The 15,626-nt window shown below is 45.7% G+C and overlaps 1 protein-coding gene across 1 annotated transcript in view; it reads right to left on the reverse strand.

The window, feature by feature from the left end:
- WBSCR17 (Williams-Beuren syndrome chromosome region 17) overlaps positions 1 to 13,356 on the reverse strand; it is a 158,967-nt gene extending 145,611 nt beyond the window's left edge. The window contains exon 1 of the mRNA XM_009999143.1: positions 13,142 to 13,356. Coding sequence (XP_009997445.1) covers positions 13,142 to 13,356 — 215 coding nt within the window. The remainder of the gene's footprint in view (positions 1 to 13,141) is intronic.
- Positions 13,357 to 15,626: the final 2,270 nt, after the last annotated feature.

A 15,626-nucleotide genomic window follows, 5' to 3' on the forward strand; every position in this document is an offset into this window, starting at 1 on the left:
TTCAGCAGCAGAGAGAAAGTTCAACTTAATAAGCTCATACATTTTTAAATGCCTTTCCTGCAATGATATATGGAACTACAGCATTAAAGCTAAAGGCACATAAGAGAGAGCTTGGTTAGAAGTTCTGCACGTTAAGTGGAATTCTACCCAAAATTACTATCACACAGGTTACTATTCCACTAAGCTCTAACAAAGCCAAGTTGAAGCAAACATTATCTTGCAACTAAAAGAATTACCAATCCACCTCTCAGTGCCCAGGGAGCTCTGACCTCTCTGTTCCCAAAATACCACTTCCAGAGCACTCCCCAAATGTCAGGTACCAACAATTTTACCCCATCACAGAGACAGAACATCAGGACTCTTTTGGTGGAGCAGACCCCAAGAGCAGATGAACACACAGTGTGGTTTATAATTCCACAGGCAGCCTCTGGGTGCCTCTCACCAGGTGCACACACTGCAGGACAGCACAGTAAGGACACCCACTGCTTCTGCTTCCTGCACAGAGCTCCCCCAGCCTGCTCCTCATCAGTCCCACAGGGACAGCCTGAAGAAGAGAAGGCTTTGGGGAGACCTCACAGAGACCTCCCAGTAGCTTAAGGGAGCCTACAGGAAAGATGAGGAGAAACTTTTCACCAGAGAGTAAGTGTAGTGACAGGACAAGGGGTTAAGGTTTGAAAGTGAAGGAGGGGAGATTTAGGTAGATATTAGGAAGAAATTCTTCACTATAAGAGTAGTGAGGTGCTGGAACAGGTTGCCCAGGGAAGCTGTGGCTGCCCCATCCCTGGAGGTGTTCAAGGGCAGGTTGGATGGGGCTTGAAGCAACCTGGGCTGGTGGGAGGTGTCTCATAGCAGGGAGGTTGGAACCTGATGATCTTTAAGGTTCCTTCCAACCTTCACCATTCTGTGATTCTATGACAAGTTGGGGCTGTACACAGCCCTGTGCCTGGGCCCTGCACAACCATGGGGCAAGGAGGCAACCATGCCTCCCCCTCAGGGCCACACCTGGACCTCTCTGGACACCATGGACACCCAGAGCAGAGCTGGGGGCTCTATGTGTCAGGAGTCTTCAGGAGAAGGAGGCTACTCTCCCCTTACCTTAGGCATCAATTACTTGAGCACCACGTGACATGGTTCAAAGTTAACAATCATTGCTTCAAATAAAGCCAAAATGAAGTGGTCAGCCCCAAGGGAACAGGAGGTCAGCAGGGCTAAGGAAAAAACCCCACAGGTCCTGCTGTAATGGCTCTGCCAATCTGTTGGCCTTTCTGTCACCTCAGGGAGAAAAATCTAAGAGCATTTTTTGTCTGTTTTCAAACAGTCCCCCCTCAAACAGCATTGAATCATGTCAAAATAGCCATGGACTGAAGGAACAGGCTTTGAAAATGGCTGTCTGTAGCATCTGACAACGATGGGCAGGGAGAGGCACCCTCTCCTGTGTGGTGTGGGTCCTGAGCTGTCCCAGTCTGGGCACACAAGGTCTGCTCTGCACTTCACCCCAAGGTGCTGAGCTGAGCCTGCCTCTGCACCCAGGAGGGACCAGCCCTGACTCTGCTGCAGGGGCAGCCAGGTCCTCAGCAGTCACCAGGGTGCAAGTGCTCAGAGATCACCAGATGGAAGGCAGTGACACAGAACTGCCAATGAACAGTGTATGTTATGACTCCCTCCATTAGAGGTGGCTGCAATTCGTGTGGCTGCAATTTGGGATGTGGCTAATTAAGAGACACCCAGTCTAAGGTAGAAGTCAAAGGTGCCTTGGAGGTCAATGAAGAGACACTAACACTGCCTAAGGACAAGTTATTCTACCCCTCCCTCTGAGACACAAGTATCTTGCTGTCTGGTAGAACAGGCTGATGCAGCTATTTTTGGGGTAAGTGGAAATGTCTTTTTCCTCCCTTGATCACGTCCCTCGACTGAACGTTGAGATGGGCAGGACCAGAGAGCTGAGTCCTCCTCCTCCCACTGGAGTCTCCCAAGGACTTCAGGTGGCAACCCCACCAGCAAGCTTGAACAAGCCCACAGCTCTGCTCAGGTAGGTTGGTATAAAGCTGTCATCGCAGTGAGCCTGACCTGCCAAATTTAAAATGAAACCCTTGGTATATAGCTTTACTGTAGGAGCATCTTAGCAGAATAGATCTCATGGGAGCTCCAGATTTTGACATCCTCAGTACATACTTAGGGCAATGAATAAGAAAAGCCAACACTTGTGCTGCCAAAAACACTGAGGAGAATGATGCCATTGCCAGAACAGCTGGTATAAAAATGATGAACTTAAAAGGCACAATGGACTTTTTGAGACAGCTCTTCTTTTTTGTTGTTATAACACATCCACTCTGCTGATGGGTTTATGAACTGGGAAGACAAAAAGGTTTCTAAACCTTTTTTCTTATGTACAGAAACGACTATATAAGTTTACTTAACCTGTGTCAGAATTGGATCAGCCATTCAGCCCTGTCTAGCAAATTGCTGCATGGTGGAAGTGACACCAGAGGAGTCCTACAACCCCTGTGTTACACTCCTGGAGCTGGCACTGCCACAACCCACCCCCACAGCATGGGCTGCTCCCCCAGGGCACAGCAACACATCCCTTGGTGTGCTTGGAATAAGCACAACCCAGTCACAAGCAGCATCATAAGAGCCCAAAACCACAGGATGGGGTTGATTTTGATTTGCATTTCTACTCATATTCCAATTCCATGTACTAGCTAAGTGAATGCAATTAATGGGTTATAAATATTGGTGCCTCTTAATGGCAGGGGACAATTAAGCATGGAGAGGTTAATGCACTTGAAGGCAACACAGGTATTTTGTGCTCGAGTTCAAATCAATGACTGGCCAGTCTGCCTGTGCTCCAGCTTTTCATGCAACAGATTTTTTCTGGTGCAAAAAGTGCATTCACTCCAAGACACCAAAAGTTTCCCTTTACCCAACAGATGAAGATCCACACCAGCACTGCTATTCTGTGGTTAAATTTGCTCCTGTACAATTCCTATACTGTGTGAGGGTGACATTGTCCACCTCTGCCAATATAAAGTATAAAAGAAGTAAAACTGGGAGACAAAACTGACCAACTCATGAGCCTGATCATACAGAAAAGAGTCCTTCCAGCTCACCCCAGTGCAAACCACCAACACCATCCACACACCTACTAGGCAGGTTAGGGATCCAACCCAATACAGCCTGTCAAACAAGAGCTGAACTGCTACAGGATTAAGAATTTTATAAAAAAAACCAAAACAACACTGTATTGTCATTTTTCGTGGTGAGCTGGAGATGCCCCATGATTTGGTATCAGATCTCCTTTGCTGTGACTATTCAATCAATGCCTGACTTTATCTGCAGAGATCCACATGACACCAGATCCACAGCTCCCTACCACAGACACCTTCCAAAGTTTTATGCTATTACTTAAACCCAGAGAACATTATTTCAGGCTATAGATTTGTTTGCTGCCACTAACAGGAGTACATGAAGCCTGACACACTTGAAGTCAGCTCCGTTTTCAGGCAACCACCACCACCAGCCCCAAAGAGACAGATGTGTGCTGCAGCTTCAGGCTGTGAACACAGACTGCCTTATCACACACAGTTTTAGGCAGGACTGGCCATGAGATACTTAATGTGAGTAGACACAAACAAACAGCAAACTTGTATAGAAGTCCATGCTGTGACACATGGCCACACCATCCCAACACAAACGTGTCATTTGCCTTCACACACCAGAGGTTTGGGTCTACACCTGTGTCTCAGGTTAGTGGTCAGGGCAAACTAGAAAGCAGAGGGCAGAATTGCTCTCTATTATCCCCAGGGAATAAGAGAGACTTAAAGGCTGGAAATTGAAACTGGAACAAGTTGAGTGCAACATGGGAAAAGGGAGTAACGTGGGGTGAAGGACAGATCTATAGACTTATACACAGAGAGATGCAAAACCCACCACGAGGATGGCAGCAACAGGTGGGTGAGTTCCTTGCAGCAAGGCTGCCTCAGGAGAGGGGTCCAGGGCTCCTCACAGCACCCAGTGGAGTTGGATTCTGAAGAGCACGTGGAACCCCCCCAGCAGCAGCAAGGCAGGAAGAAAGGTGCAGCAGAAAGGGGACTGAGCTTCTGGTTCTCTGGCCTTTCAATAAGTATGGCAGGTAGTAAGAGGGAATCATAACTCCTCCCTCTCTCTTTTCCAACCCTCCCAAGCCCCTTGGCGACCCTCTCTCTCTCTAGTTCCTCTAATGTAAGTTAACAATTGGCCAGGTCCACTTAGACCATCACAACCTGAATGCCACACAGCAGGAAAACCAAGGAGTCTTCTTCCCTCTCCTCACCTTATGCCATCTGACTTCTAGTCTCTTCCCATAAGACCTAACACAACGTCTTCTCCCAGCTGCAGAGCCAAATGTAACACATGAATACCCAACCAAGATTTGGCTTTCCTGCCTGTAGCTATTCCCAGACCCCCCCTGTGCCCAGCACGTGCTCTGCTTTGCCACAGAACTCTGATACGCGCTTGGTTTCGATGCAACTGAAAACCTGGGAGTTAAATTCTGATATATCAAGGGTGGCTGATTGGATTGAGTGATTTCCCCATGATTGGGCTGCAAAGCACCCTGGCTGGAACACCGGGTGTTATAAATCATGGTACAATCTTCTGCTGTCTGCACACACAGAGCAGGTGCCAATGCACCCAGGCAGGTTCAAGCTTGCTCAGGTTTCCTTAATCCAGTCATACAAACTGCTTCTCAGCTGTTAATCACATCTCTGTATTGCTTTTTCCCTTTCAATCTCAGGAGGAAAGGAAAAACCTTGGATATCCTTCTGAACTGGTGACAAGCAATTCCACAGACCAAAGCTATTGATTTCAAACAAGCTTCATTCATGTTCTCCTCACGAAAACAAAGCTTCGCCAGGAAATGAATTGATCTTCATTTGGATTTTGTAAAGATTATGAACAAGCTTTAAAGCAAGCAAGTGCTGCTGTTCACATTGCCACCTCCTCATCATGCTCCATTCATTCATGGCTTATTTTAGGTTGTGTTTTGCTGATTCAGTTGCACATCTTCTTGCAAAAGGGATTATCAATATTAAATCAATTGTGTCCACCCTATGAAGTAAATGGAAAAAGCAAATAATTTTCTATTACCCAAGCATCTTGAAAGCCCTAATGCTGTCTGGCACACAAGATTCTCATAAACTATTTCTGATCATTCCAATTCTAAAACACCCCACAAATCTGCACAAATTTGTTTTTTAAAGCACCTACTTTATTTCCATTAAGTATTTTTCAGCAACGTTGTGCATTCTATTTTAGAATTAGGGTATTAAAATATGCATTACAATTTAAATATTTAGGAATATGCAGGCATTTCTAAATGCACATTACTTACTCAGCAAGTTCTAACAAGAAACGATCTACTAAGTTATAAAAACAGAATGTGCAAAACAGGATGTATCCTTGTGAGGGGCTCTTGTAATAAAGTAATTATGTTCATACATATCTAAGGGACATAAAAACTAGAGCAATTACAAGTATCACACCCACTTACCCCTTCCTTCCCATACACGAGCTATTTCACACAAGAACAGGAGTCCACCTGAACATGGCCTTGTTCACGTGGCAATAGAAAAGCTCTCTGCAATAATACATGGAAGCAGATCAGTAGCACAAACACACTTTGATCTCTTTAGAAGCCAACTTAGAAGCCAAAGCTTAATTTGGTTTGTTTATTTTCATAAGTACAGTTTAGTCAGAAGTATTTATGATAACACAGGTATTTTTCAGCACCAGAGTTCAGAAGAGCACCAAAGCAAGTTGTTAAATTATACTAATCCCATCCTCTGCCAAACTGTGCATTTAATACTTATTTTTACATTAGTAAATGTTTTATAAGCACACTTCATGGATATAAGTCTTCCCTGAAGCATCATGTTCCAAACTTACAAGAATAGGGAATAATTGTGTTGTTAGGAAGGGAAAATTCACAATTAGAGAAATCTATTGCATTAAAAAAACCCTAAAATAAAAAAGGTATAAATATCTCTATAAATATCCATGGTCACAGTGTTTCAAGATTATACTACACAGCATAACAACAGTAAAAGAATCTCATAACAGCCACTAACAAACTCTCTAGTTCCTTTCCCAAAAGCACTTTCTTACTGAGTTTAAAGAAGATACTGGTACTTCTAAGCACCAAAACCTTTGGACACACTTTGGACTACACAAAGGACACACAGTTGTCACAATATGTACATACAGCAATGACCTTCACTCCGAAAAGTGACACAAAGCAAGCTTTCCTCTGTCCCTGTCTACATCCAGAATAGGGATAAAAGGTAAAACCCTGAACTTTTCCCTAGGAAGTCAGACACACTTGCAGTGCCAGGGTGGTTTTTCCCAGCTCCCAGCAGAGCCAGAGCATGCCCAGGGCATGGCCCTGCTGGGTTTCACGGAGCTGCCTCCTGCCACGAGGCCACAGAGGCAGAAAGAATCATCAGCAAATAGCAAGTGCAGCTAGGAAAGTGTGTCTTGGGAGACTTGTCCAGTTTTCAGGAAAAGAATTCCTGGAAGTCCAAGAACAATCTCTCCGTACGCACATCCTGGTGTGCGCTAAGGGATAAAGATCAACAGCAGCACCAATTTGGAGCACCCTGGGGTGTCTCAGCACTGCAGCAATATACCAGCTTTTTACACCCAAAAGTCACCAAAAGTGGCACCCATGTCCCTGGCGAGGCAGGGGGGGCACGTGGCTCCCCCAGCACCAGACACTGCCTGCACCCAGCAGCTCTCGAGTGCCTTGATGGTGCCAGAGGAAGAAAAACCAAATTGTTTCAGGTCTGAGCTGGGTTTGTGAGCATCCTCCTGCCCTCACCATCTTCAGAGCACAGAGGGGACAGACTCAGCACAGCTCCAAGCGTTCCTCTGGAGAGCACATGGAGCACTGTTCTGCAGCCTGGCAGAAATGCCTGAAGCCACAGAGAGCTGGGAGAGACTGGGTAGGATGATGTGCATGGGTAGAAAACATCAGCAGCCTGGCTCTGAACTGCAATGTTGACCTCCTCTGGATGAGCCTTGCTCTGAGGCACGTTTCCAGAGCTTTGACACTGATACTTACTGCCTCATTTCCTCACTTGCTCTCCCAGAAAATCTTCCAGTGGCACTTTTCCCAGTACTAGAAAATATTACTTCTCCTTTTTTATGGCTTGAGCCATAAAAAGACATAAGCAAGAGTGTTTGTCACACAACACTGGATCAGACCACAACTATCTAGTAGGAGAGAAGATACACAACTAGGTCTTTTTCCAGAGATGAAAGTATCTTTCAATATACTCTCACATACTATTAAAACAGAATTTCACATCTGAAAAAGTCATGGGCTTTTTTTTCCTCTCTTACACTGTCTTTATTCCTCATGAGTTTTTCCTTCAGTTACTTGATGAAGGAAAACCCCCATGCCTTGTATCTTCTCCTTGCTATTCTCTGCATGCAGAATTCCAAAAACCCACCAAAAATCTATTTGGAAAAGGTACATAGTACATGCAAGAGAAAGAGCTCTTTTGACCTCCTTCCTTTGCAATAAACAAGCAGTGACTACAAATAAACAGTCACAAAACTATTTCCCAGCAAATATCACCAGCGTAATTCAAGTAGTTTGGTTTTGTCTTCTTAAGGACTGTCCTCCTCAGACTCATTTCACCAACATCCTAGGGCAGGATGTGACTAAGTAACTGGCATAGCATCACAAATCTGTGGCTCCAGGAATGTTCCAGCTCCTAACAATTCAAGAAAACTCACTTGCTGCAATAATATTTGCAGATCTCAGCCAAGAGAATAAAAATAAAGAAAAATAAATAAATGTGGTAGAACATGAAACCTACAGGAACTTTCCTGAGCCCCACCAGAGCCAATAATAGGGCACAGGCAGAGCCTCACAGCACAAAACCCTCCCAGTGGTGGAGCCTGTGGAGAAGCCCCTGAGAGCTCTGAGGGCAGTGCAGGATGAGAACGTCCTGGGTGCAGCACAAGGGAGATGCGAAGGCAGGGGTGGTCTCACAGTCAGGAGACTGAATTACAGGTCTCCAAGGCCCATCCTCCTGAGCAGTCCTGACCTACCTAAGTCACATGCTTGTTCTTGACTTTCCAAAGATATATTTGGTTTTGACTGTAAACCCCAAATCCAATTCTTTGACCCAGTGACCTGAGTGGAGGCTCTGACCCAACGGCAGCCCCATGGGAAGAGACAAGGGGTGGGAAGAGCCCCCCAAGGGAGCAGTGTCTCCTACCATAGCTTGCTTCCTCCACCCCAGAATACATTCCAGAACCCAGTGCTGGGAGCCCCCAAGAGGCACACAAAGACCACTCTAAATAAAAATCAAGAATGGATTTAGGACTTTGTTCATGTAGTTGCCAAAGAACAGCCCAAAGTCCTTACTAAAACTTTTTCACTATATCCCAAAGAAAGGCTTTAAACTCCCTGCTACGTGGCAGCCCCTGGCAATAAAACCAACTAAAGCCAGATGGTGCTAAAAAGCCCAACTGCTCCCAAGGAAGTTGCAGAAACACCCGGGTGATTCAGCCACTTGAGTGTAATGACTCTGACTCAACCCCAAACGCCCCACTGGGAAAAAGGAACATCAAGCCAGTGATATGTAACTGTTTAATCTTCAGCAGTGGCTTCCAGTGGTGGGATAGCTCTGTCCAGGACACTGGTCTGGGGCCATGTGGGCCAGGGAGTAAATGCAAACCTTGCACCAGGTGCCTCCGGTACAAACACTGAAGCAGCTCAAGCTCATGCACTGCCAAAGCTTTTCCATTGCAGGGGGGGCAGGGTCCCCTGGGTAGGAAGCCCTCAAAAACTCTGCAAAATCAAGCTGTGGAAGTTGCTTATCACTTACACTGGTTGTCCTCTTGGCTTTCAGATCTTGAAGCTTGTCTGCACGAGAGCAGCTCTTGAGGGATTCGTGTCATCTTCACCCAATGATTCAATAGTCATAACAATGGTGGGTATTATTTTTCTTAGATCTACTCCTTAATCCCATAATGCCATAAAATACCACTGAATCAGAGCTTAGCAGGATTCCAGGAAGGAGCAGACTTTTAAAGAGATAATAAGAACTCCACATTGACTTCAGATAGGATTGAAAAGAGGGAACAGGGAAGACAGAACATACCAGCTGGGCAGATTATTTCATATTTTTCCTTAATATGATTTCTTATACCTGAAGCAGCTGGTCATTCCACTAACAGAGATGAGATACTAGTTAAACAGGACAGGCAGACTGATCTAACACAGCAATTTTTATTTTCCTGCTACATGTAGGAGGGGTTCCCATTAAATCATACATCTCAGAATGAAGTAGGTGTGCCTAAAATCCAGTATCAAAGTGGGGAATGGCAGCAGTCCCTAGGGTCCCATGTAAACATGCTTAACTTGCAATAAAGAAAACAACACATCTTCTTAAACCTCCCCCTCCCTCACAGACAGCCAGAAAATGCTGTGAATTGATCAACAATAAAATTCACAGATCAGCCTCGTCCTTCACAGTTTTTGCAGAAAACTGAAGACAATCTCTCCTGCTCATTGCTTTGGAGATTTGTGTAGAAGTTCTGCAATCTGCAGCAGCACCTTGGGTACTGCCAATCTAGAAGCAGTGATTGTTTTCCAGACCACACAGAAACCTCATCCTTAAGTCCAAAAAACGAATCAAGCAAGATAGAAATGTGTTGCCTATGCCTACCTACCTCATTCCCCCACTGTTCTGCAGCAAGACTTGAAAATAAGATGCCTTGCACCAAAATACAAGTTCTCCCTTATTTTAGCCAAAAGAGGAGGTTTCTCAGTCATCCAAAATTTGTGTCATGAAGGCACATTGCTTTGCATACCCAACACAACCTTTCCTACTCAGCAGAAACATGAAACAAGCTCAGGACTAAGTTCTTAGAGGCACCACATGTGCTTCATGTTCCCATACGATCCACAGGACTTTTTGGGAATCAGTCCAGTGTAAATCCCAAGACTGCTTGAGTGATGACCAGCAGGGTAAGCTTTCCACCTCCCAGACTAGGTGAGCAGACTCAGGATTTAAGAAAATCATATCTCTCAAATAAACTGCATTATAGAATTGAAGACGAGAATCCAAACTACCAAAAAGGAACACCACAGTTCCCCAGATCAAGACACCAAGGTGTTCTGCTAGCCCAGGGAAAAACCCTTATCTTCTCCTAGGTACCATCCTGTCTCCAACACTTCTTAGACCATTTTCTCCAGGAAAAATCCCCTCTTCTCCCATTTCTGTTGCTTCTAGGCAGGGATTGAAAAGGTCATCAGCTGGGACTCATGATGCCTCATTGCCAACAGCTGCCTGCAAATCACTCTGAGCAGGAACACCTGCAGCTCCAAACCCTCACTGATACTGACCACCAGGTGCATGGAGTTACAAAAACTTAGCTACAAAATGTACCAAATTTCCCTTAAATGCTCCTTGCTACCCTTCACTTTGGCACAGTCACAAAGAGGGGCCAGGAATGATAGAATGGAAAGGACCTTAAGGGCCATCTAGTTCCAACCCCCCTGCATGGGTAACCTGGGCCTGTGTGTCCCCACCCTCAAACTAAAGATTCTCCTCCTGATGTCCAACCTAAATCTCCCCTCTTCAGTTTTGATCCATTATCTCTTGTCTTCTCCCTCCCTGCCCTTGTCCCAAGCCCCTCCCCAGCTTTCCTGGAGCCCCTTCAGGCACTGGAAGCTGCTCTCAGGTCTCCCTGGAGCCTTCTCTTCTCCAGGCTGAACAGCCCAACTCTCCCAGCCTGGCTCCAGCGCAGAGCTGCTCCAGCCCTCCCAGCATCTCTGTGGCCTCCTCTGGACTCTCTCCAGGAGCACCATGACCTTCTTATGTTGGGGGCTCCAGAACTGGACACAGTTCTCCATGTAGGGTCTCACGATAGCCAAGTAAAAGGGGAGAATCCCCTCCCTTGTCCTGCTGGCCACACTGCTTTGGATGCAGCCCAGGACACATCTGGTTTCTGGGCTCCAGCACAAATTGCCAGCTCATGTTGAGCTTCTCATGCACCACCACCCCCAAGCCCTCCTCCTCAGGGCTGTTTTGGAAGTCTGACCTAGCATAGCTCAGCACTCAGGAGAGTGACATTTGATCAAGTTCCTCTTTTTCTTTAAAAAAAGATAAAATCAAAAGGAAAAGAAGGCAGGAGCCACAGTCACTGGTAGAATAGCCCGAGTCCACCCACATTCCAGATGCTGAACAGCCTTTAGTTGAACCAAAGAGGCTTCAGGATTACATCTAAAACCAATACATGCTTTGTAATGCTTATCAGCTGGAGGGTTTTCAACAGTTTCTCCCCACTAATGCCACCATTTCAAAATCATTTAGGCTAATTTCCTTCGACTTGAATCTATTTTAATCAGAGACCAGGATACTTGACTTAAATGGTTTGTATTAAACCCTCCATAAAACCTGCCATAAAATTGCACGTACAAAACAGAGAATGGGTCTTGAAGTCAGCAGCAGAAAAAGCTGAAACTTTTAAAATCCTCCAGCAAATTCAAGCCTATTTCAATACCAAACCAACTGCTCTCTTACAATACCAAGACTATACAATACCAATCCTTAAAAAAAAAGCAATAACCAAAACACAATCCTGAAGTTCATACATAGATAAAAGACACTACGTTCTGCAGCTGTAGTCAGAACTCACAAATTCTCTCCAAAGCATTAGCCCAGCTCCAAAATGACACATATTTAATAAATTGCTGTGTCTGCTCTGCCCTCTCCACCACCCTCCCATGAAATGATGGATAGTGGCACTGAGGAAGAATACAATGCAAGCCTAAAAATGTCAGAATTAATCCTTTTCTTCTCCCCAAGATCTGCAAAAAACATTACTTCTCAAATTAATTCTCACAAAGTAATGCTGGCTCTGCTAGAAGTCAGAGTTCTGGCTGAGAAATGAAAATAAGAAGCTCAGACTTGGGAAACTGCTACAGAAGGTCTCACTTGAAGGATTTGTCATTGTAGTGGGATTTGCATCTCATATAACCCAAGGTGCAATTTGTACCTGCAATTCATTTTGTCCATAACAAGTCACACCTGCAGAACTGGAGGCTGGGCCTTCAATTCCTTTGAAAACTCATCCAAATATTTCTGTTGTCAGAAGGTGACAGCCTTGGAAACTCAGAGTGACTGCTTGAAATTCATGCAGCACCAAGAGAAGCAGAGGAATAAAAGCTCTCCATGCTCTCATATCCGTAACAATTTGCCAGCACACTGGAGACCTGTGGCTGCAGCCCCTGGCTGCATGGTGTGCCATAGTTTGCAGATGCCAAGCCCTGGCTCTGTCACTGTCCTAATGATCCAGGCATTGGACACGGATCTTTCACAATCTAAATCTCTCTCAGCTCCTTTTCCTTTATCGGGGATTTCACTCCAGGCCTGGATGAATTGACACTTTCCTGTTTTGAGGAACACTCTGCTGGCCATATCTAAAGTTAACTTTCATGAAGATAAACTTCCAGCAATATCTTCTCTCACACTCTTTTAACAAAATGATTTGGCATCTCATGTAAAGTCGGTTCTTCTGCTTAGCAAGTAAACCTTGTGTCATCACCATCATCTGAAAAGGTCATTCTGAAGGATGGATATTGCACCTGAGCCACTGGGCTCCCTTCAAAGGCACCTGCACAGATCTCTCATGGGAGAGCCCAGAGCAGTGTCCCAGGAGAAGGACTGTGGGGGCAGCCTGAGAGCCCTGGGGGTCTTGCAGGGCCATGAAGGAGCTGACAAAGGAGGAGAAAGGAAGAATCCTTGCACACATTTACAGGGTAAGAGCCACCAAAGGCCAACAGCTCAGTGAAAGCCTCTGCTGCCAGTGAACTTCTGATGGTGTTACCACCAGCAACATGATGGACAATGGAGAGAGGGAGAAGGTGGGAAGAAACTCACTTTTTTCCCCCCTAATAAATCGTCTTTATGAACTATCTCAGCTTCAGCCAAACTACGTCAGTTGCTCATTACTGTGAAAGCTAAGGAGGAAAGCAAACAGCATCACAGGAGAGGATGAAAGCAATCAGCACTCCTGGCTCTCAGACAACACCCAGACAGACACTCTCAGACAACCCCTTCATGGAGCTACCAGCACTTACCTGGTTGGACGATAATCTGGGATGGAACGATCCAGTGAAATCTTCTCACTGAGGTAGGAGTTGTAGCCATACTTCTCATGTGGTCCCTTTGCTTTCTCCTCCTCCTCAGGGGACAAGGTGGCTGGGAGCCCACCTTTACCACGGCCACCATAGCCTTCAATGAGACCAAGTGACTTGGACAGACCTCGAGAGGAAAAAAAACAAACAACCACCATCACTGTTAAAATCCATCACTTCTTTCCAAGATGTCAGAGAAACAAAAATACTCTGAAAATCCCGGGTGTTTTGGTTTGGTTTTCTGAGAAGATTTTAAAATGTAGCTCTTTGGCCCATTGCTAGAAAGAAAATGACTTGAGTCTGAACATTCAGGGCTCAGGCACACTGTTCAGGATAGCTCTGCCACCAGCATCCAACTGATAACCTGTCCCAGGGATCTGTGCATTTATTTAGTTGTTAGGAAGGTTATTTAGGCCTCCTTCCCACTCCCAGAGAGGTAATTACATATAAGGTTAGATGTCCCCAGGAGAAGGGTAGGTTGAACACAGAAGAAGAATAAAACAGGGTTGGTTAACTGCCAGCTGAATGAGTTTTTGCTCAGTGTGAACAGCATACAAATGGTATGGATTTAAAAACAATTTCCCCTCCAAGCTTTCTTATCTTTTAAAGTATAACATTCCCAGACCTTTATCAAGAGGAGTTATTTATTTATATCTGCATAGCTGAAGGAAATAGGCAAAATTCAAAATGAGCTGCACAAAAAAGAGCTATATTGATGATTTGGTGGTGATTGTGGGAAGCCAAATTCATGCTCATGTTATTATTTATTATACTGGACACTTGGAATTCTAATATTTTTCATTAGCAGAGTCACTCTTTTTATCAGAAACAAACAAAAAAAAGATGGATTATTTGGAGAGGGTTATAATTTAAAAAAAAACCCAACAAAACACCACAGTATCTGTTCCCCTTTGATTTAATGGCAGAGTCCTGAGTCTGGGAACAGCACAGACTGTCATCATAGAGCCACTGAATAATTTTGTTTGGAAAAGACCTCTTAAGATCATCAAGTCCAACCCTTAACCCACCCCTGCCCCATGTCCCTCAGCACCACATCTACATGGCTTGGAAATCCCTCAGGAAGGGGAACTGCCCCCCCTGCCCTGGGCAGCCTGGGCCAGGCCCTGACAGCCCTTTGGGGAATAAATTGTTCCCAAGATCCAAGCTGAACCTCCCCTGCACAACTTGAGCCCATTTTCTCTTGTCCCATCCCTTGTTCCTGGGGAGCAGAGCCCGACCCCCCTGGCTCCAACCTCCTCTCAGCAGCTGCAGAGCCAGCAGGTCTCCCCTCAGCTCCTTGTCTCCAGCCTGGACACCCCCAGCTCCCTCAGCTGCTCCTGCTCACACTTGTGCTCCAGCCCCTTCCCCAGCCCCACTGCCCTTCCCTGGACACGCTCCAGCCCCTCAAGGCCCTTCTTGTTGTGAGGGGCCCAGAACTGACCCCAGGATTCCAGGTGCCCCCTCAGTGCTGAGCACAGGGGGATGATCCCTGCCCTGGTCTATCTGGCCACCCCAGTGCTGGTACAAGCCAGGATGCTGGTGGCCAACAAGGCCACCTGGGCACACACTGGCTCATATTCAGCTGCTGGCAACCAACAGCCCCAGGTCCTTTGCCACTGGGCACTTTCCAGCCACTCTCCCCCAGGCCTGGAGGCAGGACCTGGCACTGAGCCTGGTCGAATCTCATCCAGCCCGTCCAGGTCCCTTGTCACCACTGGTGTCCCTGAAGGGAGATGAACCATGCACAGGGCTTCACAATGAGCATGATCCAGTTCCCAACCCTACCACAGATTTGCATGGCCCTGGATAAGAGACTCTGCCTCCCAGTCTACAAGACACAGATTAAAACACTTTTCTCCTCAAAACGTAGTATTGTGAGGCAGTAAGAAAATCACCTATGAATGCAAATCATACTTTTAAGCACTTGAATAGAAATTATTATTATTCCTTCTGACAAGAAACCTCTAAACAGCCTTCCCTTCCAGGGAGGTTCTGAAGGTTGATAGAGTCTCTCTGACTGCACTGGGCTTGATTAGATTTTGTCACAGGGCAATAATAACAAATCAACTGCATGGAGCAGCTGACTGCAATGTGGGGAGGGATGAGATATCCAAGCTGTCTCTTTCCAACTCTAGGCTCTGCAACAGCCAGAAGACTAAGTCAAGAAAGCTGGGAAAGGGGAAAATTTCTGGTCTGTAGAAGGTTGGCAGATCACTCCACTAATTTCTAACCCCAAACAGCTGGAAGAACAAAGTTCAGCTTGCTTACAAAGAGACACTAGTTTCATTTCAGACACAGATTTAAACAGAAAAAAACCCAATATTTAAAAATAATAATAATAATCCTCACAGAAACAGACCTTCTCTGCTCAGGAACAGTTCATCTGTAGATTTATACATTTCCTCAGGGTACTACATCATGTCCTCCT

This window comes from Chaetura pelagica, unplaced genomic scaffold (assembly GCF_000747805.2).
Source record: "Chaetura pelagica isolate M959 unplaced genomic scaffold, ChaPel_1.0 scaffold230, whole genome shotgun sequence".
Taxonomy (NCBI): Eukaryota; Metazoa; Chordata; class Aves; order Apodiformes; family Apodidae; genus Chaetura; species Chaetura pelagica.